At 39.6% G+C, this 21,026-nt stretch overlaps 1 protein-coding gene and 1 long non-coding RNA gene across 10 annotated transcripts in view; one reads left to right on the top strand and one right to left on the bottom strand.

Annotated features, from left to right (window-relative positions):
• Window positions 1-966: 966 nt before the first annotated feature.
• On the bottom strand, window positions 967-2,164 carry LOC147652983 (uncharacterized). The gene is made up of 2 exons (XR_015286678.1): window positions 2,087-2,164; window positions 967-1,343 (listed from the first exon to the last, which is right to left on the bottom strand). It is a non-coding gene; the product is annotated as an uncharacterized LOC147652983 (long non-coding RNA).
• Window positions 2,165-2,179: 15 nt separating this feature from the next.
• Window positions 2,180-21,026, top strand: part of ATP8A1 (ATPase phospholipid transporting 8A1) — a 102,008-nt gene continuing 83,161 nt past the window's right edge. For 2 of the 9 annotated variants that reach the window (XM_086888364.1, XM_086888362.1), the window contains exons 1-7: window positions 2,180-2,310; window positions 9,777-9,891; window positions 11,070-11,169; window positions 11,712-11,810; window positions 14,859-14,904; window positions 18,833-18,873; window positions 19,753-19,826. In XM_086888364.1, coding sequence (XP_086744490.1) covers window positions 2,262-2,310; window positions 9,777-9,891; window positions 11,070-11,169; window positions 11,712-11,810; window positions 14,859-14,904; window positions 18,833-18,873; window positions 19,753-19,826 — 524 coding nt within the window. In that variant the 5' untranslated portion in view covers window positions 2,180-2,261. Of the gene's footprint in view, window positions 2,311-9,776; window positions 9,892-11,069; window positions 11,170-11,711; window positions 11,811-14,858; window positions 14,905-18,832; window positions 18,874-19,752; window positions 19,827-21,026 lie in introns of those variants that run through there. The other 7 variants (XM_086888363.1, XM_086888365.1, XM_086888366.1 and 4 more) reach the window with 6 other exon arrangements.

Raw genomic sequence — 21,026 nt, 5'->3', positions numbered from 1 at the left:
CCACCCTCCTCAAGATCTACTTTTGTAAAAGGGCCCTATTTATGCCGGGAGGTTTATATATATATATACATATAAATATATATATATAAAGATATATATATATATATACACATATATATCGAGAGAGAGTCTCCTAAATGACTGCTTCAGTGAGGCTTCAATGGAATCTCATAGAAAACTAGAAGCTGTTTCTTGTTGAAGCAATTTGCACCAGCCAAGACTGCCACAGCTGACTGACCCACAGTGAGTATTTCTTAAAACTGGATGAGCGATGCATGTTGTTTTCAGGCATTTTGTTTTGTCAGAAAAATGCATGAAGAGACACCTTTCTACAATCCTCGTTTCTGGTTCAGGAAAAAAAAAAAAACAAACTACAACAACAAAACTTAAAACCCACAAAAACACAAACAACCCACACAGATTGCTACATAGGATGATGCAGCAGAGCATCTCCTTTTGAAAGAAACTCAAGCAGGTTTTCTGGCCTGAGACTTGAAAGGTATCCAGAGTATTTATTTCCTAATGCAGTCTTCTCTGAAGCAAAGTGTTCTTCTTGCTTGATACCTGAGCTCAGCATTTAGGGAAATAGGAAAATTTAGGGTTTGCTTTCCTCCATGAATGAAGCACTGCTTCATCGAATCAAAAAATCATTAATGCTGGAAAACACCCCTAAGACCATTGAGTCCAACCATTAACATAACACTGCCAGGTCCATCACTTAACCCTAAGCCCCAACAACTACATGTTTTACTTGAACCATTACAGAGATTAAATTTATACAATTTTATCAAAGATTCACTCTGTTGCTGTCAAGAAAGATTATATATAATCTTTTTTCTTATAGTGGGTGTGTATGCTCTATAGTGAAAACAGGAGCAATCTTACATCTGTAATTTGTGCTCTGTACTTTCTGAAGGACACAATGGCGGCCTTTATTGGACACGTCAGCCTCAAATCCTCTCAAGATTCATGAGACAATAGTAGCTTTATTCCATTTCATAACTTCCATCATCCTCTGGGCAGTCACTATGCCTTTATGCCTGACTGAAACAGTTGCAAGACATAATTATGCCAAGCAGACCTCCAAATGCCATCACCTTTCCTATTTTCTTCTGCATCCTGTTTTTACTGTGGCTGTTTTTCAGCGAGGCACAGGGACAGCATGCGGCAGGAGCACTGCTCAGCCTGTTGCAGTCACCCCAGTGTCACGCTCACAGCCTTGAAGTGAAAGTGCTGCAGCTGCTTCCGCCCGAGGCATCTGCGGCTGGGACCTCCTTTCCAGCAGCCCACACGGGAGCAGCGCTCGGATTCACACTGACTCACGGCTCTCGAACTGCGGCATCCTGACAGAGATTAAAAATAAAAAGCCGGGCGAGAGTTTGAAGGCTGCCTGTCAAACAGAGCGTGGCACCAACACTCTCCTCCCCTGAATGAGGGCTATGGGAACATCGTTTCAAATTCCCTCTCTGGATGAACGCCTCCCGGCCCGCACAGCTCTCCTCGCTCCTTTGACACCTCGCTCAGCAGCGGACGAGAGCGAGGGAGGGAAGGAGTCAGCTCTGCACATCATCACGGCTGAGCAGCTCTGCCGGCTCGCCGCCGGGCCTGCTGCCCCCCGCCCCTGGTCCCTCTGGCAAGGCCACCAGGCTGCACACACCTGGCGGAGCGCCGCTCACCCCGCCCGGCCCCCGGCACTCCCCGCCCCGGTCCCGGGTCCCGCCCGCCGCGGCTGCCGGAGACACCGGGCGACCTTGCCCGGGGCTTCCCCCGCCCGCCCCCAGAGCCGGGCAGCGGCCCAGGGCTCGGCGCGTTCCATTCCCTCGCGTCACGGGGTGGGGGGCGCATCGGAAGCCCTTCCCTCGCCCCAGTGGCGGGACACAGACCGCCGTAGTGCCGGTGCCCGGTTAGGCGCAGTGACCCGACAAGCCCGCCCGGGGGTTCGGGGAGATGGGGCGGGACGCCTCGGGACAGGGAGGCGCGGAGGGGGGGGGCGGAGTTGGTAGGTTCCAGAGGGGGCCGGCGAGTGCGGAGCGCGGGCGCCGCGGCTGTCAGTGAGCAGCGGCGCCGCCAGCGGAGGGAGGCGCACCCGGGGAGAGCCGCCGCCTCGGGCTGCCGGAGGAGCCGCCTCGGGCTGCCGGCGGAGCCGCCGTCGGGACCCGTCGCCCTCGCCCCGGGCCTCGCGGCGGCGCAGGGCGCGCTCCGGCGCGGGGCAGGTGCAGGGCGCGCCGTTGGAGGGAGGCGGCCGCGCCACCGCCCCGGCGATGCCGGCGGTGCAGAAAACGGTGTCCGAGATCCGCTCCCGCGCTGAGGGTAAGAGCCGCCCGCCTCTCCGCGCCGGCAGGGAGGGGACGGGGAAACCCGGCCGGCGTTCCGGCGCGGAGCCGCGGCGGGGTCTGCGCCGCCTGGCCGGGAGGGGGCGGTGGGAGCCGGTGTCGCGCCGCCGCTCGCTCCTCACCCCCCTCACCCCGTCTCCTGTCGTGCCGTGCGCCCCCGGGGGGGCTGCGGCGGCACCCACCCCAATACGGCTTCGTATTTATGGCTGTCGATGTCCCGTGAGCCCCGGGCAGCGTTTCGCCCCTCAGCGGTGGCAGCGGTGGTTTCGTTTTCCCTGCGGTGTGTGGCCCCTCGGCCCGCCGGCGCCAAGTGGCAGCGGGGGCTCATGGCCTGGGGTCCTCGGCCTGGGAATAAGCCGGAATCCCTCTTTTGTGTTTAACATGTACGTGTGCACTGATCATCAGAAATAAGCGTTTCTGATACAGGGCTTGTGCCAAGAGGCTTCTGACAGTGCTGGGGTCTTGTGCCTCAGTGGATTTGCCTAACCTCAGGTAACGTGTCAGCAGCTGCCTTGTGAAAAGAATCGCTGCAGTGGAATTACATTACTATAAGGTTTACTGCATGCAAAAGTAAAATTTGAAATCGTGGACCCCAAATCAGCGGTATGTTGGGACAGCCTGTGATTTTTGGTTGCTGTAGGTAACATAACAGTGTCCCTGTAATGGCATAAGAAGTAATGAGGCAGTTATGCAGGATTTATCCCGTTGTCTGAAAGTTTCTTTGCTTAAACCATGCATCCGGTTGATTTTTTTTATTTTTTGTTTTGGCTTTGTTTTGCTTTGCTTGGTATAGGGAGGCAGAAACTTCCTCCCTGTATCTTTCTTCCTTCTTCCAAACAAATAATATTTTATTTAATCATTTGCAAGGAAAGCGCAAATAAACATAGATTAGAAGTGGGCCGTTAGATTGATGTTCTTTTCCAGTTTCACCATGTTATATGCCTTCCTCCACCAAGGTTTGTAGGAGGTCTGGCTCTGCCTCTGCCTAGGAAATCTTAGTGGTGAAGAAATAGAAGGATGCGTCTTTCTAAGAAGAAAGGGAAAAAGTGCATCTTTTCAGGAACACTTCCGAAATGTGTTTGCAACCGCGGCAGCAGCAGTCCTGTATACTTACAGTGATTAGTAGATGCATATAACGAGACTAGCTAAATGTCCAATTTTTCAGTGCTTAATTTCAGTTCTTTTCCACTTACCCTTGTTCCAGACAATTGATTTTCACTGCAAGCTGAGCATTGCATAAATAAATTGGGAAAATTGATGCTCTCTTTAAAATTATCTAGTTACAGAACTCTTAATGGTTATTAACTAAATAAATGTGGTGTTTCCAAAAGGTAACTGGCTATCTAAGATTTACAATTGCAGTAAAAGGGAAAAAAAAAAAAAAGTCTGGTTTATTTTTCAACGTTGAATAACTGTGAAGTAGTTAAATACTGGATTTAAGAAGCTTACCAAAACCATTTTCTTTTGGAGTGGCAATAGGTATAAAACATCTTTTAAGAAACTTAACTTTTGCAAAATGACATATAGTATTGATATATATGATATAGTACTACTCAAAAATATTTGAAATCTATTTCTTAGTCTTATATTAATGTGACACTAATTTATCTGATCTGTATTTAGTCTTTGTTTAGATATAATTCACAATGAAATCAACATAAATCAGTCTCTTTTTTCTTTCTGAGATGAGCGCTTCCAGGTCCAGTTAGTGCATACATTTAGGCTACATAGTTGGCATTTCTAAACAGCTCTTTGTAAATGTTACTGTTTTCTAAAGGAGAGCTCCAGCACTCTGCCGTGTGGGTCAGTGTTTAACAGGGACATAAAGGAACTATCAAACCCTAGTTCTGGCAATCACCCAAGTCTCTTAGATAAGCACTTTGTGAAGTGATGATAAGGCTGCTTTCAGAGAGCTCCACCAAAGTCTTATCCCCAGTGCAGAGCTGTTACTGGCAGGGTCCCCCTGTGTTCTTGGGACACTACTAACACTGTAATCACAAACAACAGCTTCTATGACTTTCTGTCATGGTATGGGCCAATCCGTAGCCTAAGACTTGTGGGGGTCAGACAGACAATGTTACTTTTCTTATTCTGGAATTCTTGTATTGTATTTTTGGGTTTAAAATCTCTTTTTTTTTCTCCCGTCACTGCAGCAACTAATTTCTGCTTCAGAGGGCTTTTCTATGGATCATGATCTACCTTACCAGGCTGGACTGTCTAGGACACCATTTCAGAAAGAACTAAACTCTATCTCACATGAAGAGATAGTGATAGTGTTATTAGAAAAAAATCAACTGATGTGCTCAGATGAAACAAACTGAATCAGAACTGTCAGAATGATGTGCACATGTATCATTCCCAGGAAGTGGTCAACAGTTGCTCAGAAGAATTGACACTACAGTCTGTAAATTATTGCAAAATAAAAATTGTAGGTGTTTTAGTGTCTGTAAGCCAACATGTTATCTGCATAGAGAAAAGAATTTCAGCAAAAAGGAACTACTGATTTTATGCCATTTTTCCAAACATCTGCAGGTTCTTCATGGCTAATGAAGGATAACCAGGCATGCTTATAACCATGTTTTAATAGATTTTTGTATCCATTATCCTGTTGCAAGGAACACAGGTGCTGCTTACCATTCAGTAGTGGTATGTGTATCAATAAAGTCTCGCTCAAGGCACAGAAGATCTGGCCGTCTTAAACAAATTTAGGAAATTGGTGTCATGTATTCTGCAATTGCAAGACACATGGGGAATCTTTGGGTAATGTGGCCTACATAAAGCTTTATTAAATACAGTAACTAACTGTGGTTATTTTAGCTAAATATAGCTTCACAGTTAATATAGGCATCTATTAAATAATACAAAATTGAAACATTCAAATAATTCAGTTTCTTTTGAGAGGTTCTGGGTGAGTGAAATTGTTCTTCACAGGTGTTATTAGGGTTCTCTGAAAATTGAAGCATTAATCCTTTTCCTCTATGTGTTGATGGAGTTCAGTGAAGTATTAGGTCATTGAAAAAGGGTAGAGAGTTGAGGTGCCATGATGCTGCCTACCAAAACTACTAGGTAATAACTAGTCTTTGGTGGTGGTGGTAAATACCTGTACAAAATCTACATGAAGCTGAACTTGGGTAAGATGAGATGACTTTCACATGTAGAAGGAACGTATTTTGAAACTCCCTAGTGGCCATCTGATTGTCTTCAGCAGACTATCGGTTTTTGTAGTGCCTAATATATCCTTAGGTATTTCTACTTATGGTCTTTAGGACTATATAGTATTTTACCATATTTAGTGGTCATTATAGTCACTTGTGTCTGGGGTTTATTTCTGCCAAGTGTGTTTTGTTCTCAGTGTTTCACAACAGGGGAAATACTCTGTTTAGTTCTAGACAGGCTTGGCCATCTTAGTGCTACCAGCAGGTTCAAACGGATCATTTAAATTCCCTTCTTTGCTCTGACTCCTCTGAAGGACAGACTGATGGGTCAGTTTCCCAGTGCCTATTCTGACCCACATGAGCCACAGAAGGTCTTCTGTGGCTTTGCAACAAATAATTTTGAAGACATTTCTTTTTTCATAGTGATTCCATCTTTGAACTATGCCACATGCTTCAGAAACATGAGCTAGCAAACAGACTGTTCTGGCTTTGGCTGGGATAGACATAATTTTCTTCCTAGCAACTGATACAATGCTGTGTTTGGATTTAGGATGAGAGTAATGTTGATAACGTGCTGATGTTTCAGTTGTTTCTGAACAGCACTTACACTAAGTCAAGAATCCGTCAGCATCTTGTACTGCCCTGCTAGGGAGGAGGCTGTGAGTTCACAAAAATTAGGGAGGGGACACAGCCAGGGTAGCTGCCTCCCAGCTGACCAAATTGATATCCCAGACCTTTTGATGTTATGCTGAACAACAAAACCGGAGGAGAGTTGGCAGTGGGCTGGCAGGCTGCTACTCAGGGACTGGATGGACATTGGCCAGTGGTTGATGAGAAATTGTGCATTACTTGTTTTGTATATCCTTCTATAATTATTTTCCCTACTTTTTCTGTCCTATTAAGCCATTTTTATCTCAGCCCATGTGTTTTACCTTTTTTTCTCTGCCCCAGTACTTGGGGTAGGCAAGTGAGTGTCTGTGTGGTGTTTAGCAGCCTGCCAGGTTAGACCACAGCACTTAGTTGTAGAAGAGATTCTTGGCTACAGCATCAGCTTTCAAAGGTTTTGAAAGCTCTACTTAGAGAATGAAAAAGGTATTTTTAATGATTAAGAGGAGTGTATTAAAATCCTTTTGGCAATTTGGTTGAGGATTTTCTTTCTTGCCCTTTATTTCCATATTGCAGTACATGTGTATGTAACATTATCCCATTCTTGTAATGCAAATGAGACTGTTTTAAGGAATGAAAGCTGAAAGTCTTGAACTACCCTATCTAAATGAAAAATTAGTTGTGTGGAATTTATTGTTGTTGTTTTACAAATGAAGAAACTTTTTAATCAAGACTGGTTTAGGAAGAGTCCCTGCAAATACTGCGGTTTTGAAGAGATGCTCCTTGGAGATTTATTGTTGGAATGAAAATATGGTCTTCAATGGGTGCTCTTGTTGAAAGAAGCTCTAATTACTTTGGGGGCTGTGTTTGTTTGTTTCATTGGTTACTTATTTATTTGCAATTTTTTTGCGATTGAGGATTTGTTTTTATTTCCTGGGTTAGGCTGACACATGAGCCTATGTGGTTCCTTGAGGAGTATTTTGTTGGCATCTGTTAAGGTGGGCCAGTCTGTTATACTGGCTGCCCTTCCTCTGAAAAGACTTCTTGATAAACACTGATGTTTGAATGTGTGTGTCTACTACAGTGTGCCTTCCATTGGATGAGGTAAGAAAGAAAGAAATTGCAGTGGGTGAATCTAGTAGTAGGGATTTCCTGTATCATAATAGAGTCTGTGAATTATGAATGGCAAATGGGATGAAATGAAAAGTTTCTGCTGAACCTTTTCTCAGTGTGTGGAGACTTGACTTTGCAAAGTAGTGTCCAAAATGTATTTTGAATAGGTAAGAGGCAATATACTGGCCAGTGGACTGGAGAATGGTTTGGATTTTGCCTAGCATATTTGCAAGCATTTACAGAACATACTAGAAATAAGCATTAAGTTTTCACATACAGCCTTTGTACATGAATCACCTTATAACTTTACAAGCTCCAGCCTGAAGGCTGCTTAGGCCTGCTGTCAGCAATGTTGTGGTTGACAAAACATTAGTGAAAAGCCTTGGGAGAGAAGAATACCCTTTTACAGATGAAATTTGGGATGCATACTGGCACAAGATTTCTCACAGTCCTTAGAAGAGTACAGAAAGCTCAACTATCGCTGACTAGTGGAGGCAGATGCTGAGAATGTCAGTGAGTCTAATAAAACTATTTCAAGTTAAGCACACACAAAATGCCACTTCTCTGGGAATAATCCAGCTAGTGTCACAAAGAAATTTTGGAGCAAGTGAAGGAATGGTATCTTATTAACCAATGAGGCCAACCAGCTAAGATTAACTAGCTGAATGACCTTGGCTTCCAATGATCACATCCTTCAAGCTCAAGATTGGTCTATCACAATGGCCACAAAATCAAGCCAAGGTGGCAGAAGGACTGGATGAAGCAAGGCATTTGACACTGTCCCAGAGACAGTATCCTTGTCTCTAGAGACATGGATTTTATGGATGGACCACCCAGTGGATAAAGAAATGGCTGAATGGTTGCATTCCAAGAAATGCAGTCAATGGCTCAGTGGGAAGCAGTGACAAGTGGCATTCCTCAGGGGTCAGTGTTGGAGCTGACTGTTTTTCCCATCTTTGTCGGTGATTTGGACAGTGGGATTGAGTGACCCCCTCGGTGAGTTTGCTAACAATGCCAAGCTGTGTGACGTGGTTGCCTTGCTGGAGGGAAGAGATGTCATCCAGAGGCACCTTGACAATCTTTAGAGGTGGATCTGTGTGCACCTCATGAAGTTCAACAAGGCCAAGTGCAAGGTCCTGCACGTGGGTCAGGGCAATCCCAAGCACAAATACAGGTTGGGTGGAGAATGAACTGACAGCAGCCCTGAGGAGAAGAACTTGGGAGTGTTGGTGGACAATAAACTCCACAGGATTTGACAGAGTGCATTTGGAGCCCTGACAGCCAACTTGGGCTGCATTAAAAGTGGCATGACCAGGTCAAGGGAGCTGCTTCTGCCCATCTTCTCTGCTCTTTTGAGACCCCACCTGGAGTACTGAACCCAGTTCTGGGGCCCCCAGCATAAGAAGGACATGGACCTGTTGGAACAAGTCCAGAGGAGGGCCACTCAGTTCATCAGAGGGCTGGAACGCATGTATGAAGATGGACTGGGAAAGTTCAGCCCGAAGAAGAGAAGCTCAGACCTTCTAGCAACCTTCCAGTGTCAAAAGGAGGCCTTCAAGAAAGTTATAGAGGAACTTTTCATGAGGGCATGTAGTGATAGGACAAGGGGGAATGACCTTAAGCTGAAGGAGGATAGGTTTAGATTAGGTATTTGGGAGAAAACCTTTATTAATAGGATGGTAAAGCACTGAACAGGTTGCCTGGAGAGATTTCAGACCCCTGTCCCTGGAAGTGTTCAAGACCAGGCTGAATGGTGTTCTCAGTAACCTGACTGACTGGAAGGTTCCCTGCCCATGGCAGGAGTGTTGGAACTACATGATCTCCAAAGTTTCTTCCAACCCAAACCATTCTGTGATTCTGTGAATTAGCAAGGAGTCTCTGACAAAGCTAACATGTAAAAAGGGGACCCTACAAGTGATCAATGCAGCAATAGATGGCTGTAAAGTGGAGAGATGGGTTTAGGTGGCAAAGTCACAGCCTACCTGGGGTTTAACCTGATGAGTGGCTTGTAGATGCCATTCTTATTCTCCTTCAGATGTAACAGCAGGAAGACTATGGGAAAGATGGTGCCTCTCAGCTGCATGCTGCAGGGAACCTGGAAACAAAAGACAGAGCACTATGCAGTAAACAGTGTCTTCTCTCCTTCAGTCTCTACTGTTAAGATCAGCCTTCAGTTGGATAGTCTGAAACAAAAAAGACTTTGTTTGGTGGAGAAGGATCAGTTTAGGAAACAGTTAAACAAACTGGCAATACAAGAGTCCATGGGATCTAATAAGATGCAATCAGGAGTGCAGAAGGAGCTGTCAGGTCTCACTGTTAAGCCACTCTTAGTGATCTTTGCAAGGTAATGGGTGTAGTAGGGGGAGTTTGTAAGGGGGAGTATAGATTCTTATTGAGCCTCTTGACTATATAAAAAAGACTTCTTTGGTTTTTCAGGGGTCATTGCTTGTGAGAAATGCAAATACATTGAGTTCACATTCACAATAAATGTCCTTTTTATCTCATTAAGTGCCTTGAATCTTGTGTAAGTAAATCTATTTATATGGAAAATTATGCTGTGTTTTTACAGGCTATGAGAAGACAGAGGATGTTTCAGAGAAAACTTCCCTAGCTGATCAAGAGGAAGTGAGAACTATATTCATCAATCAGCCTCAGCTAACCAAATTCTGCAATAATCATGTCAGGTATTAACAAAAACACTAGAACACTGCATGCTGAATAACAAAACTGGAAAGGTTTCATTTATTCTACTTCTGTCATTTCCACTGGCCAGTAATGACAGTTTTAGACAGTGGATAGAGGAATGAAGTGAAATGAGGAGACAAGTAAGCTGTTTTAGTTACAAAGCTGACCTTCTGAATTTTTAAGAGTGGAGTGGGGAAGGTACAGCTGCTTTACAGCTGTACCATCAATGTGTCCCTAGAGAATGGATTTGTTCTTCAGGTTTCAGTTCAGTTCATCTTCGAACCTATTCCTGGTAGCTGAATGCTGATGCAGATGTACTGCACTTGAGCACAGCGTTGTTTGTGCTTTGGAAACACTTGGCTTTTTCAGTCAGCCAGTTACAAAGATGCTGTGGTTGCCTATGAGATTAGTTTTCAGATTCAGGTTCAGGCTTTAGGGACTTTGCTGATGGTTTATGCTGTTTTTTGTTTGTTTTTGATGAATTTCAAGTCATACAGTAAATACTTGTAAGTAATGTGTGTTTAGATCTGATAACATCCTCACATCTGTTGTTGAAATTCAAAGGAAATGCATGGCAAAGATACCTCAGTCCCAAGTAGGTGTGAAGTACCTTTGATAATGTGCAGAAATTTTGTAGACATTGAGAATAATGTGGTGAGATTTTCCATGACATTGAGATTATATGCTATTTCTTGGTGTATACAACTTGCCCTTCTGTCTTTTACTTGGTTACAGAGTAGAGGTCTTTTGCAGGATACATTCATTCGCCCTTATATGGACTGTTTTATGCAAGATCAAAGTAAATATGGCTGACTTAAGAAGAAGTTAAAATATCCTTACAAGTCTTTTGCTTAAAAATTTTTGGCATGATTTTTTTCGCATATATTGTTTTAGAACCTTAGATAGTGGTGGTCTGTTCTTAAGCAGATGTGAAAGGCTGTCAGAAAGCTAGGAGCTCAAACATTTTGTGATGATGGCTTAGCAAAGATTGTTTTGCTAGGATAAATTTTATTCTCTTCTTCCAACCTAGCAAAAGCACACTTAATATCCAGTATTTATCAGTTTAAAATCAAAAAGCAAACTGTGTTGTTTGAGAGCTTGTATAACTGAGAGGGAAGGAATACATTTGAAGAATTTTTTATACTGTAATAATAGCATGTGTTTTTGTCTCTTTCAGCACTGCAAAGTACAACATAATCACATTCCTGCCAAGGTTCCTTTATTCCCAGTTCAGAAGAGCTGCTAATGCATTTTTTCTTTTTATTGCTTTGCTTCAGGTAAGATCATCAATAAGATTCTAATGTTTTAAACTTGCTAAGAGACCATTTATTGTCGCCCTGAAAATTAAGTCTTCTGATAATGTTTTCATAGTTTTAGTTACTTTCCCATGAAAGTCCTGTAAACATAAGTTGTTTATCACATTCCTTCTAAGAAACGTTATTTGATGGATGTTTCTCATGACCAGTGTGCTTGGGAAGGTGGTAACTTAATTATCCAATCCCTGGTCATTGTCGAGAATCTATAAATACTGGAGTCAGAGAATAAAGGCACGGTTTTTGTTCTGTTCTGTTTAGTGTGCAAACACTAAAACCTCTGGAAATAGTGCCATTAAACACTATACTACTTAAAATGCAAATGTTCTTTTATTGCATCAGCTGCATTTGAATTGAAGACTATAAAGCTCTCTTGGAAATCATTAACACTATGTCTAAAAAGTGAATTCACTTATCTTTATTTGTACAGAAAGTACTGTTTCTTGTATTAACAATGTTTTCAACCATCAATGCAAAATATTTTTTTTCTCCTTTTTTTTTAATAGCAAATACCAGATGTATCACCAACAGGCCGCTACACAACATTGGTTCCTCTCTTATTTATTTTAGCTGTAGCTGCGGTGAAGGAGATAATAGAGGATATTGTAAGTATTTAATAGTGATATTTTTTAAATAGCTATTTTCTATTTGTAATATTACAAAAATGTTTCCCAGTTGTCAAATCCAGGTCCAAGCATTTGATGCACCTCTTTATTTCTAATATCACATGCATAAAATCCTTAGTTTCACTGTTGTGACTTTTCATGGTTTTTTAGACAGCATGGGGAATAGGCCTTTTCAGTTTTTTTCCTGTTGCTCCACTCCAGTGCAATTTTCTGTTAGCATTTCATAAATGCTAGCATTTTCTTGGTGCTAAGTGTGATCTGCTGACTTCTGATGGCCAGGAGCAGACATAGAATTGGTCCTTGTTAGACCACCTATGCCAGGCTTTCCTAGGCTCTTCCCACTGTTTGTGGTAGTGATTATTTTGCTTTCTTTTTGTATTGAAAGAAAACTTTAAAAGGGCTGGAACATTGTCAACACAGAGGAGTTCACTCTTATTTATTTTATTTTGAGGGAAAGAAAGGAAATACAGTCTGTTTCACTTCGTACAAAAGATGGTGGCAATTTATGAATACCTTATTGCCCTCTCTTCACTAAAAGCATATGATAGAAACCTGTCTCTCTAACTTGCTTAAAATAATTCAGTCCTTTAATTGATGTCTTTTGCATCTAAGGAATTAAATTACTCTTAATTATTTACAAATCACTAAAGATGTTAAGAATTTCTTTATCTGCTTTAATTTTAGTTCTTCAGGTATGTTATGAGGAGTACAAGACGTTAGATAAGTGATGATACAGCAGAGTGTCTTGTCTGCTAGAGTAGTCCTGTTTGTGGGCTCTTCTGTTTGAGTTTTGGAAAAGGTTGCAGGTAGTGTAGTCTTCCCTTGCACACAAATAGTAAGCTGCTTGGGAACATCAGATTTATTGTGTTTGAGCAGAATTACAATGTATATGCAGAAACATGACCAAGAGGAAGAATGTTGAGCTGCAAAGGAGGATTGAAATGGAGAGTGATTGGTTACATGCTGCCTTTATTGATACAGTCAACTCAGTTTTCTCCTCAGTTACCTCTGTGAATGGATGGTAGGCAAGATACAGATTCCCTAGGTTGTATGAAGCTCTTGGGTCACAAGGAAGACACAATGCTGTTTCCATTAAATATTTTTCTTCTGTTTCATTTCTATTCATTTCTTGCTTTTGCTACCTTACAGTTAGCTTCTCCTTAAATGCCTTTGTTGCTTTCTCTCTACATAAACAAAACCCCTTTTGAAAAAAAGCCATACAATCAATTCATGTTGTTTTAGGTATTTTTAACCATTCTGCTGTTAATGCTTACAGACTTACACCATCTGTCAGTGTCTAGGCAAATATAAAACTGAGGCTTCTGCTACTGTACAAAGTGTTCTTTTTTAAATTATCTCATGCAGTCGTTTTTGTTATTTATTTCTACCATTTGCTCTTTGTAGCTTGAAGTGTACAGTTTGGTGTTGCAGGGGAGAAAGACAGGGATCAGATACAGTGGGTTTTACATATACCAGCTAAAATTCCCATTACCAAATGCTACTGAGATACCTAAAACAAATACAATTCTGTTTTTGCCAAGAAAACTGACCACTTTCTGCATAGTAAAATAATCAGTGTATTCCTTTAACCATTAATTTCCATTATGTCTCAGTTTTTTTGCACAGTGAAATACCTGGGATCTCCACAAATGGTAGTCTTCATCTAATATTAAAGCTTTTGGATGGGAATGTTTTATACTGATATCAACAATTACACCTTATATACTTAAAAATATATATAAAATATATTTTTAGCTCAAGAACCAAATGTTTCTTTTTCTGGAATGAAATACCAAGAAGAGAAAGACATTAGCAGAAGATATTATTCATGAACAGCATGTGTTTTCCATATGTGCTTCAAAGGTGCTAGCAAGATTTGTGGCATGCAGTGTTAGATCGTCAGCTGTTTCCGATGACTTTCACCTGTCATTCCTCAGAAAGCACTGGACATTTACCTTTTCAAAATGGAGGAGGTTCACCCTGTGGGCAAATAGATATCTGCTTTGGTCAAATTGTGCCTTCCCTTTGATCAAAGGTTATTTATCCTTACAATCAGCCATCTTTTTGAAAGGAGATTCTGCTGGTAGTCTGTGAAAATCTAGTAAAAAATAGTACTTCAATTTTGCAAAGTTATAAGGTGGCATTTTAAGAGCTGCTAGCTCAGAGTCAAATCAACATTTTATTGGCAATAAGTCACTCAAGTATCTTGACCTATTTTTCTTTCATTTTACAAAATTGGTTCTGATTTTTTTTTGTATCACAAAGGTGTGAATTCTGAATATCTCTTTTAAAAGTGAACCTAAACCAGTTAAATCTATTTAAATTAATTTTCTAAAACATGTTCCTGCTCAGGAAAAACTGAGTTCATGAGTCCTAAATGGTGTGTTAAAACTAGTACTCTTCTAAACTTCTTGTATCTGAGTTTGGTCATACCTTGAAAATGCTGGTTGTTAATAGCTGTATCAAAAGATTACTGTCAAAAGACATCTCATAGCTATATTAATATTATATATTAATATATATAAACTGAGGGGCATCATTGCCTGTGTGGGGGGGTGCTGTTGATTTTTTGTTTGTTTGTCTGTTTGTTACTGTTGTTGAAGTCTGCAGGCAGCTTTGTAGAAGTGGAGTCATTATGTTTACACAGTCATTGCCTGACTTCAGATGTCTGTCTGAGATACTGAGATGAAAAATTGTTCCATGATCTTTGCTGTGGTAGAATCATCTCGCAGTTCCAGGGGAGGGCAAAGTTGTGGTATTGAAATGCACCAGTTCCTTATGTAAGGAACTTGTCCAGATAGAGACTACCCACATGAAAGGATCTTTTATTACAATACAATTAGCCTGGATCTGGATGTGACTTTCCTGGTGTTCAGAAGTACGCGAATAATTAATAGTTCTGTGTGAATGTTTAAATGTTTATTGACTAGATGAGTGGGAGGGACTAATAGATGGGTTTTTTATTAGAAATATGAAAGCTTTATCTTACCAACAGAAACCTTTAACCACTCTACGTTTTTAATTTAGAAAAGGCATAAAGCTGATAATGCAGTGAACAAGAAACAAACTCAAGGTAGGAAATTTCTTCAACCTTTTTTCAGGGGGGGTTGAATTTTTGCACATGGTAGTAATACAGTTTGAACTGCTGACATAACTGAGTGGGAAATTGCATGTGCAGATTACTTCAAAATGTGTAAGGTTAACAATTGAAATAATAATTTGCAGTGATGTTAGCCCCACAAAATAGAATATGTTCTAATTTAAGATTATGAGGTTCCTAAGACACTTGAGCATTTATTCATTTAGCAGAGGTGATGCTGTCGCTGTTAGAAGATCGTAATCACCTCTATATTTAATGGGCCTACTTTATAATTAAAAGTTTGCATTTCTGGGTACACATATAATTATTTTCTGCCAGCAATAAGAAGGTAGCACCAAAAAAATAGAACTGTCTTTCTATGCTGCTTCAAAACTGTGGATAAAGTCTAATGGAGTTCTTTTGGGTTTGATTTGTTTGGGTTTTTTATTAAATCAATATAACTGTTTGATTAGAAATTATGAGATACTTAGCCAATGTACCCTAACCAAAGCATTAGCATGTGGGTTTTTTAATAGATTTTGATAAAGAAAAGTGGTATAAAACTGGGATTAATATAGCTCAGAAAGTGAGGAAGATATTAGTATATCCTAAACATTCTTGTCAGGTAGGATGTCAAAATTTAGGTTCCTGCTTTGCTGCTCTTCAGCTTTTCATGTTATTTGTTCTGAGATAGACTTCTCTCAATTGAAATAGTCCTATTTTTATAAACAGGAGGAGGAATGAGTGTCATGTGAATTTGATTGCAGAAAATATGAAAAATACTCCAAAGAGAAAAATCTTACATGGAATCCTTTTAAATATATAATAAAAATAACCATAATTTTTTTAGGGACCTATGTAGTCATCAGTTAAACAATTGTGTAACACTGCTAAATACTGGAAACACACATTTTAAACCCTACTGAAATTGTATGTTACTCTTTACTGTAAAGTTTATGAGGACTATGATGGCAAGATAGCTTAGCAAACTATTGAGCATGTAGAAACTACTGAGCTCAATAGCAGGTATGGAGAGATTAGGATGGGGAGACAAAACTATTGACAGAAATCATAGAAATAGAAATCTCCAGAGGACAGGCCTGGAGAAACAGATAACCTCTTAGCAATACCTAAAAACCAAAGAAAACTCAGTATCAACATGCAAAATTCTTTCATCAACCATTCATAGCTTTTGAGATTATAAATAGTTTTTGTGGCAGTGAAACGTTAAAATGCCTTTTCAACTTTTCCTTTTGTCTAGCATGTAGAAAGTTTTAATAAAAGGCTTCTTTTACTCTCATTTCTGACTCATCTTCTTGGTTACCTCTTATCAGGGTCTTTGGTAACTCTTCCTAAGATTCCTCAATGTTTCATGCATGCAGAAGAGATAAAGTTAAATGTATGATGGGGATAAATAAAATATTGCTAGCACTGAGAAACAAATTTCTTAAGCTAATTCAGGATTCACATATGTGCAGCATTGATCCTAGCATCCTGACAAAGCAATTTTTAAATGCATTGTCAAATACAATCTATTGTCAAAGCAGTAGTTAAAAAGTTAATCAGTATGGTACTCTTACTTTGTTTTCATGTATTCAGCAGTTCTGTGACCCTGAAAAGCAGCGGTGTGCATAGTACATTGTATATGTAGCTCCACTTTTGATTGCCTTTTAAACACACAAAGTTGTTAGTGAGATGACATGTGCATATGTAGATTCTGTATGTGGGTCCCCATTAAACTTACTGTTAATGCCAATCTGTGTCTCAGTCTTACTAATTAACTTAGTAAGTTTAGAAAGTAATTAACTTTCTAAAAGTTTACTATAAAAAACCTTTTGCAAAGGATTTGGATGTATTAGGCTGCATTGGGGATGCTTTTTGTTGCCTCAGGCTGCATACATGCATGATACAGCAGGACACCATCATACATACATGATGAAATCTGCATTTCTGTAGTGTGAAGTAGCCTTCTGTAGGGCAGATGGAAAATGCTTTTGAAAATTAGTTGTTGTTAGAGACAGGTGAAGTGGGAGGATACAAAGGCGAAAGTCAAGCTGCAGAAGGATTTATGATGCAAGTTCTCTAACCATTATGTAAAAGGTACATAGCAACACCACTTCTTTGTTTGTTCTCATAAGAAAATGGATTTAACTGAATGTTATTGTGTGTTAATTGTCCTTAAAAGCTTACCAGATCAAGCTAGGGTTAGACTACTCTTGAGATTTCAGGTGGCTCAGCATGTTTTCAGGAGTCTGATTCATCTGTTTATGAGCTGATTTTAACCATTTAAACAGAGCCAGAAACAAATCCAGAAAGAAAAAAATATTATCCTTCCATGGAGTGGATTAAACTGGCTCATCAAAGGGACCCACAAACCTTGGAGGCAGCACACATAAAGCAGTGGAGGGCACACACCTTGGCATGGGGTGATGGCCAGACAGAGCCTTCACCCTGCAGCCAGAAGCCTCTTTTATGAAGCCACTGGCTAGGTCTGGTGATATACTTGTATTTCAGACCTGCAGAACTCCTGTGGCACTTACACTGTAACTACGTGTGAAACTTAGTTGTCTGGATTGCTGCAAGGTGTATTTGTAATTCTCCTCAGTTTTCATCTGATTGGTGCCATGGCCCCATGAATCCAAACTGCTGTATTATAAGCTGTGTTGCCGACACAAGGGGATGGAAATAGGTAGTTGGCAGGACAATTATCAAATGCATTGGGTTCCTTAGGACAGCATTGCAACCAGTCAGCACACTGAATCTGTAGTTTTACCAGTGGAGGGAAATGGTTCGTCAGAATAGATTTTATACAATGATTGGCTGGTTGGTGAGGCAGTCATTAAGATACCTTGTTTACTGGCAGAAAAGGAGACTGCCCCATCTACCATTGCCCTGAGCATATCCACACTAATAAATCTGGGGAAAGGAAGGGGAAGACTTACTAAGCAGAAGGAATTGCTAAGCAGGTTAAGTTATGATGGCAGATATCATTGAGTCACACAAGAAGTCAGCGTGGACAGAACCTCCAGGAAGACTTTAATGTAAAGGCCATATGTAGTCCCAGAGTTTGATCCACTTATTTGAAGTCAGCCCACTCTTGTGTAAGAACTTGGTCCTGATTGGGAACTTAAGCTTCCTGACAATTAGAAAGCTGGAAAACCCAGTGAAAGGGAACAGTCTCTTAAAGTTATCTGAGTGTTGATATAGATAATATGTTTCTTTTTCTTTTTGCACATCCATCTTCAGTAACTGGGGCTAAAAAACATTACCTTTATTATTCTCTGAAAATATAATCTTGGCAATTAACTGGCAACAAGGCATGTTTTTTTTATCATAATGGTAACACTTAAAACTAGCATAGTTGAATATGGCTACAATATTCATTGTGACTATCAGGGAAAAATTATACTAAATACTACTCTAAATAGCATGGGGCATTTTCAGTATATTTGTGGAGGAGGTGACTGTTGTCATCCTGAAGTTCTCTGATACAACAATAACAACAGAATAGATAAACTGTAGTCAGCCTCCTGGCACTTTTAATGAATATTGAATATATTCCTCTTGTCCCCCCCAATAATTTCAAAACTTTTTAACTTTGGAAGTTTTTATTACAATTACTGATTTATTTTGGAAAACACATTATCATAAAAATCTATATCAGATTTATTTGATTCTCAAGGCCTGTAAAATGTTCTGATTGACTTTATAATAAGATTCAATGGTACAAAAACTGTTAAAAGAATATGTACTGTGTATTTGAAATTCTTGATTTGAATTGATAGAAACAAGGCATGCGCTAAAATATTAGGTAAATGAGATGTGTCTGTATGGCTTTTCGTAAGGACTCTAGCACATACCTGTAAACTGCAGTTAGATTGTACGATTGGAAAAATCTTTATTTTTTTTCCTTTTTTTTTAGTACTACGAAATGGTGCATGGGAGATTGTCCACTGGGAAAAGGTGTGTGTCTTCTTTTAGAGCATAATGCATATTTAATATTGGTTATATTTCTGCATGTAATTGTTAATGATAAAAAATAACTGGTATTATGGGAAATGTATAATCTCTTGTATTGTTTTTTTCTTTGTTGATATTTGTCTTCCAAAACGTGCTTTGAAGTCAAGTCAGTTTTGATAGCATGAGTCAAGACTGGTAAACTTCAGTGGGATTGCACTGAATAATATGATGTCTGTGGCAAAATTACTTGCTTCCTTAATATATAATGTGGTTTGCCAAGGCAGAAACTTCTTATGAAAACTAGTTACTTTGGTATTTGTTGAACTTCATCAGCTTAAATCATGAGAACTATAAAGACTTTCATGTAGTGAAGGGACTCTTAAAGGTATCTTTCAAGAAATAAATGTTTCACTACCATCTAGTCACTTAGTTTTAGTGGTTTCCATACCTGAAAACTTGAAGAAAATTTGACCCACTGTAATTTGGAAGTAAGGTTCAGATGAAATTGGCATATACCTTTGAAGAAGTAGGTGTATGGTGTGATGCAACAAAACTGTTGTTTTAGGTGAGATTAATTTCTTCTTTAACTCAACTTCAGTCTTTCAGTAAAGAATTTTACAAAACCATCTAAATTAAAGAACTGCATAGAGAAGGCTATTAAAGATTAGGCTTATTTGGCTAATTAAGTTTATTAAAGATCAGATTTCCAAAGAATTCTAATAACTTTTGACAGAACTCCAGTTATACAATCTAATTTCTCTAAGTGTGTGAGTTTCTAACAGTCTTGCTAGCAAATTCGGCAAGTAAATATTTAATGTACTTAAAATAAGGGTATAGTACATTTTGTTTGAGACCATTAACCAATTCCCAGTTTTCTTTCAGGTAGATGTTGGAGATATAGTTATAATAAAAGGCAAAGAGTATATACCTGCTGACACTGTACTGCTCTCATCAAGGTAGAGATGCCCACTGATGCTTATAGTGTAGAGGCTGGTTTCTCTACCCTGCATTTATTTATTTATTTGTGATTGCTCCAAGGAAATAAAGAATAAACAAAAGTGCTTCTGCCCTGAAGTGTAGTCTTCTGTTCATTTAGTCATTTATCATTTAAGGTAATGTTTGTTTTTTTAAACTGACAACTACAGTTTTGAAATTACACTGGCATTCAATTTACCTCTAAGAAAAATGTAGTGTGTTAATTTTGTTGTTGGGTATAATACAAAAAAGGTTGGTTCTCTGTCTAAAAATTTGACCTCAACTGCCATATTTAACCATGTTGGCTTTTGGATATGTACCCAACAAATTTCATCCCATAAGTAAATCAAAATGGATATTTTACAGGGAACAGAACTGGTTTTCAAATTATATAGTCTCCAGTCTGATAATTGAATCAGGAAAAAAAGTGAACATGAGACATGAATCATCAAATTAGCACTATCTGAACACTCACTTTATTATCTAATATATATATTATGAATAATTTAATCAGTTAAAAGCAAGAATTAATTTTTAGCATGTCATGCTGTGACCCTTTTTACATGGACAATCAGAGGTTGTTTATCATCATTTCCTTGGACAGTTTTATTTAAGAAATCCACATCTTAAGTGGGAGATGCACATTTTTCAACATCTATTTGATCAGGTCAACAGATAACATATTCTAAGAATCCTTTTTTAATGAATATTATCTGAATGTGACTGTATTGTAATTTTTTTTTTTCTGGCACAAGCAGAAGTGTAATGTATATGACTATGATTTAAGTATAAACCCTCTATGACCCCACTGAAGTTAATTAATCTACTCATGCCTATAATTAATAAAGTTAGGATCCTATGTGTTTCTGTTGACAGACTGTGGTATAGACTAGTACAATGCTTCTGTGTCTTCCATTATATCTCAAAATTAAGCATAGCTGTTTCTAGAACACTTATAATAAATTATTATCAAGCGTAAAGTAGTTCCCAGAAAATACTGTGTCACCCCACAGTCTGTCTTCAGTGCTAATATTAGTCATAACTTGGCTTGTGTTGAGTGTCCTCTGTAAACCTTTTACTTCTGTACTTTGAGAAGCATTTATAAATTCTCCACCGAGATCTTTGCAGGCAATACATCGTGCAGCAAGGACACTTTTTCTATTGGCCTGATAATAGCTTCT

This window comes from Cyanistes caeruleus, chromosome 5, assembly GCF_971803275.1.
Source record: "Cyanistes caeruleus chromosome 5, bCyaCae1.hap1.1, whole genome shotgun sequence".
In the NCBI taxonomy this organism is placed as follows: Eukaryota; Metazoa; Chordata; class Aves; order Passeriformes; family Paridae; genus Cyanistes; species Cyanistes caeruleus.
Note: the sequence above shows the minus strand (reverse complement) of the source record. Positions and strands in the feature narration are given on the sequence as shown.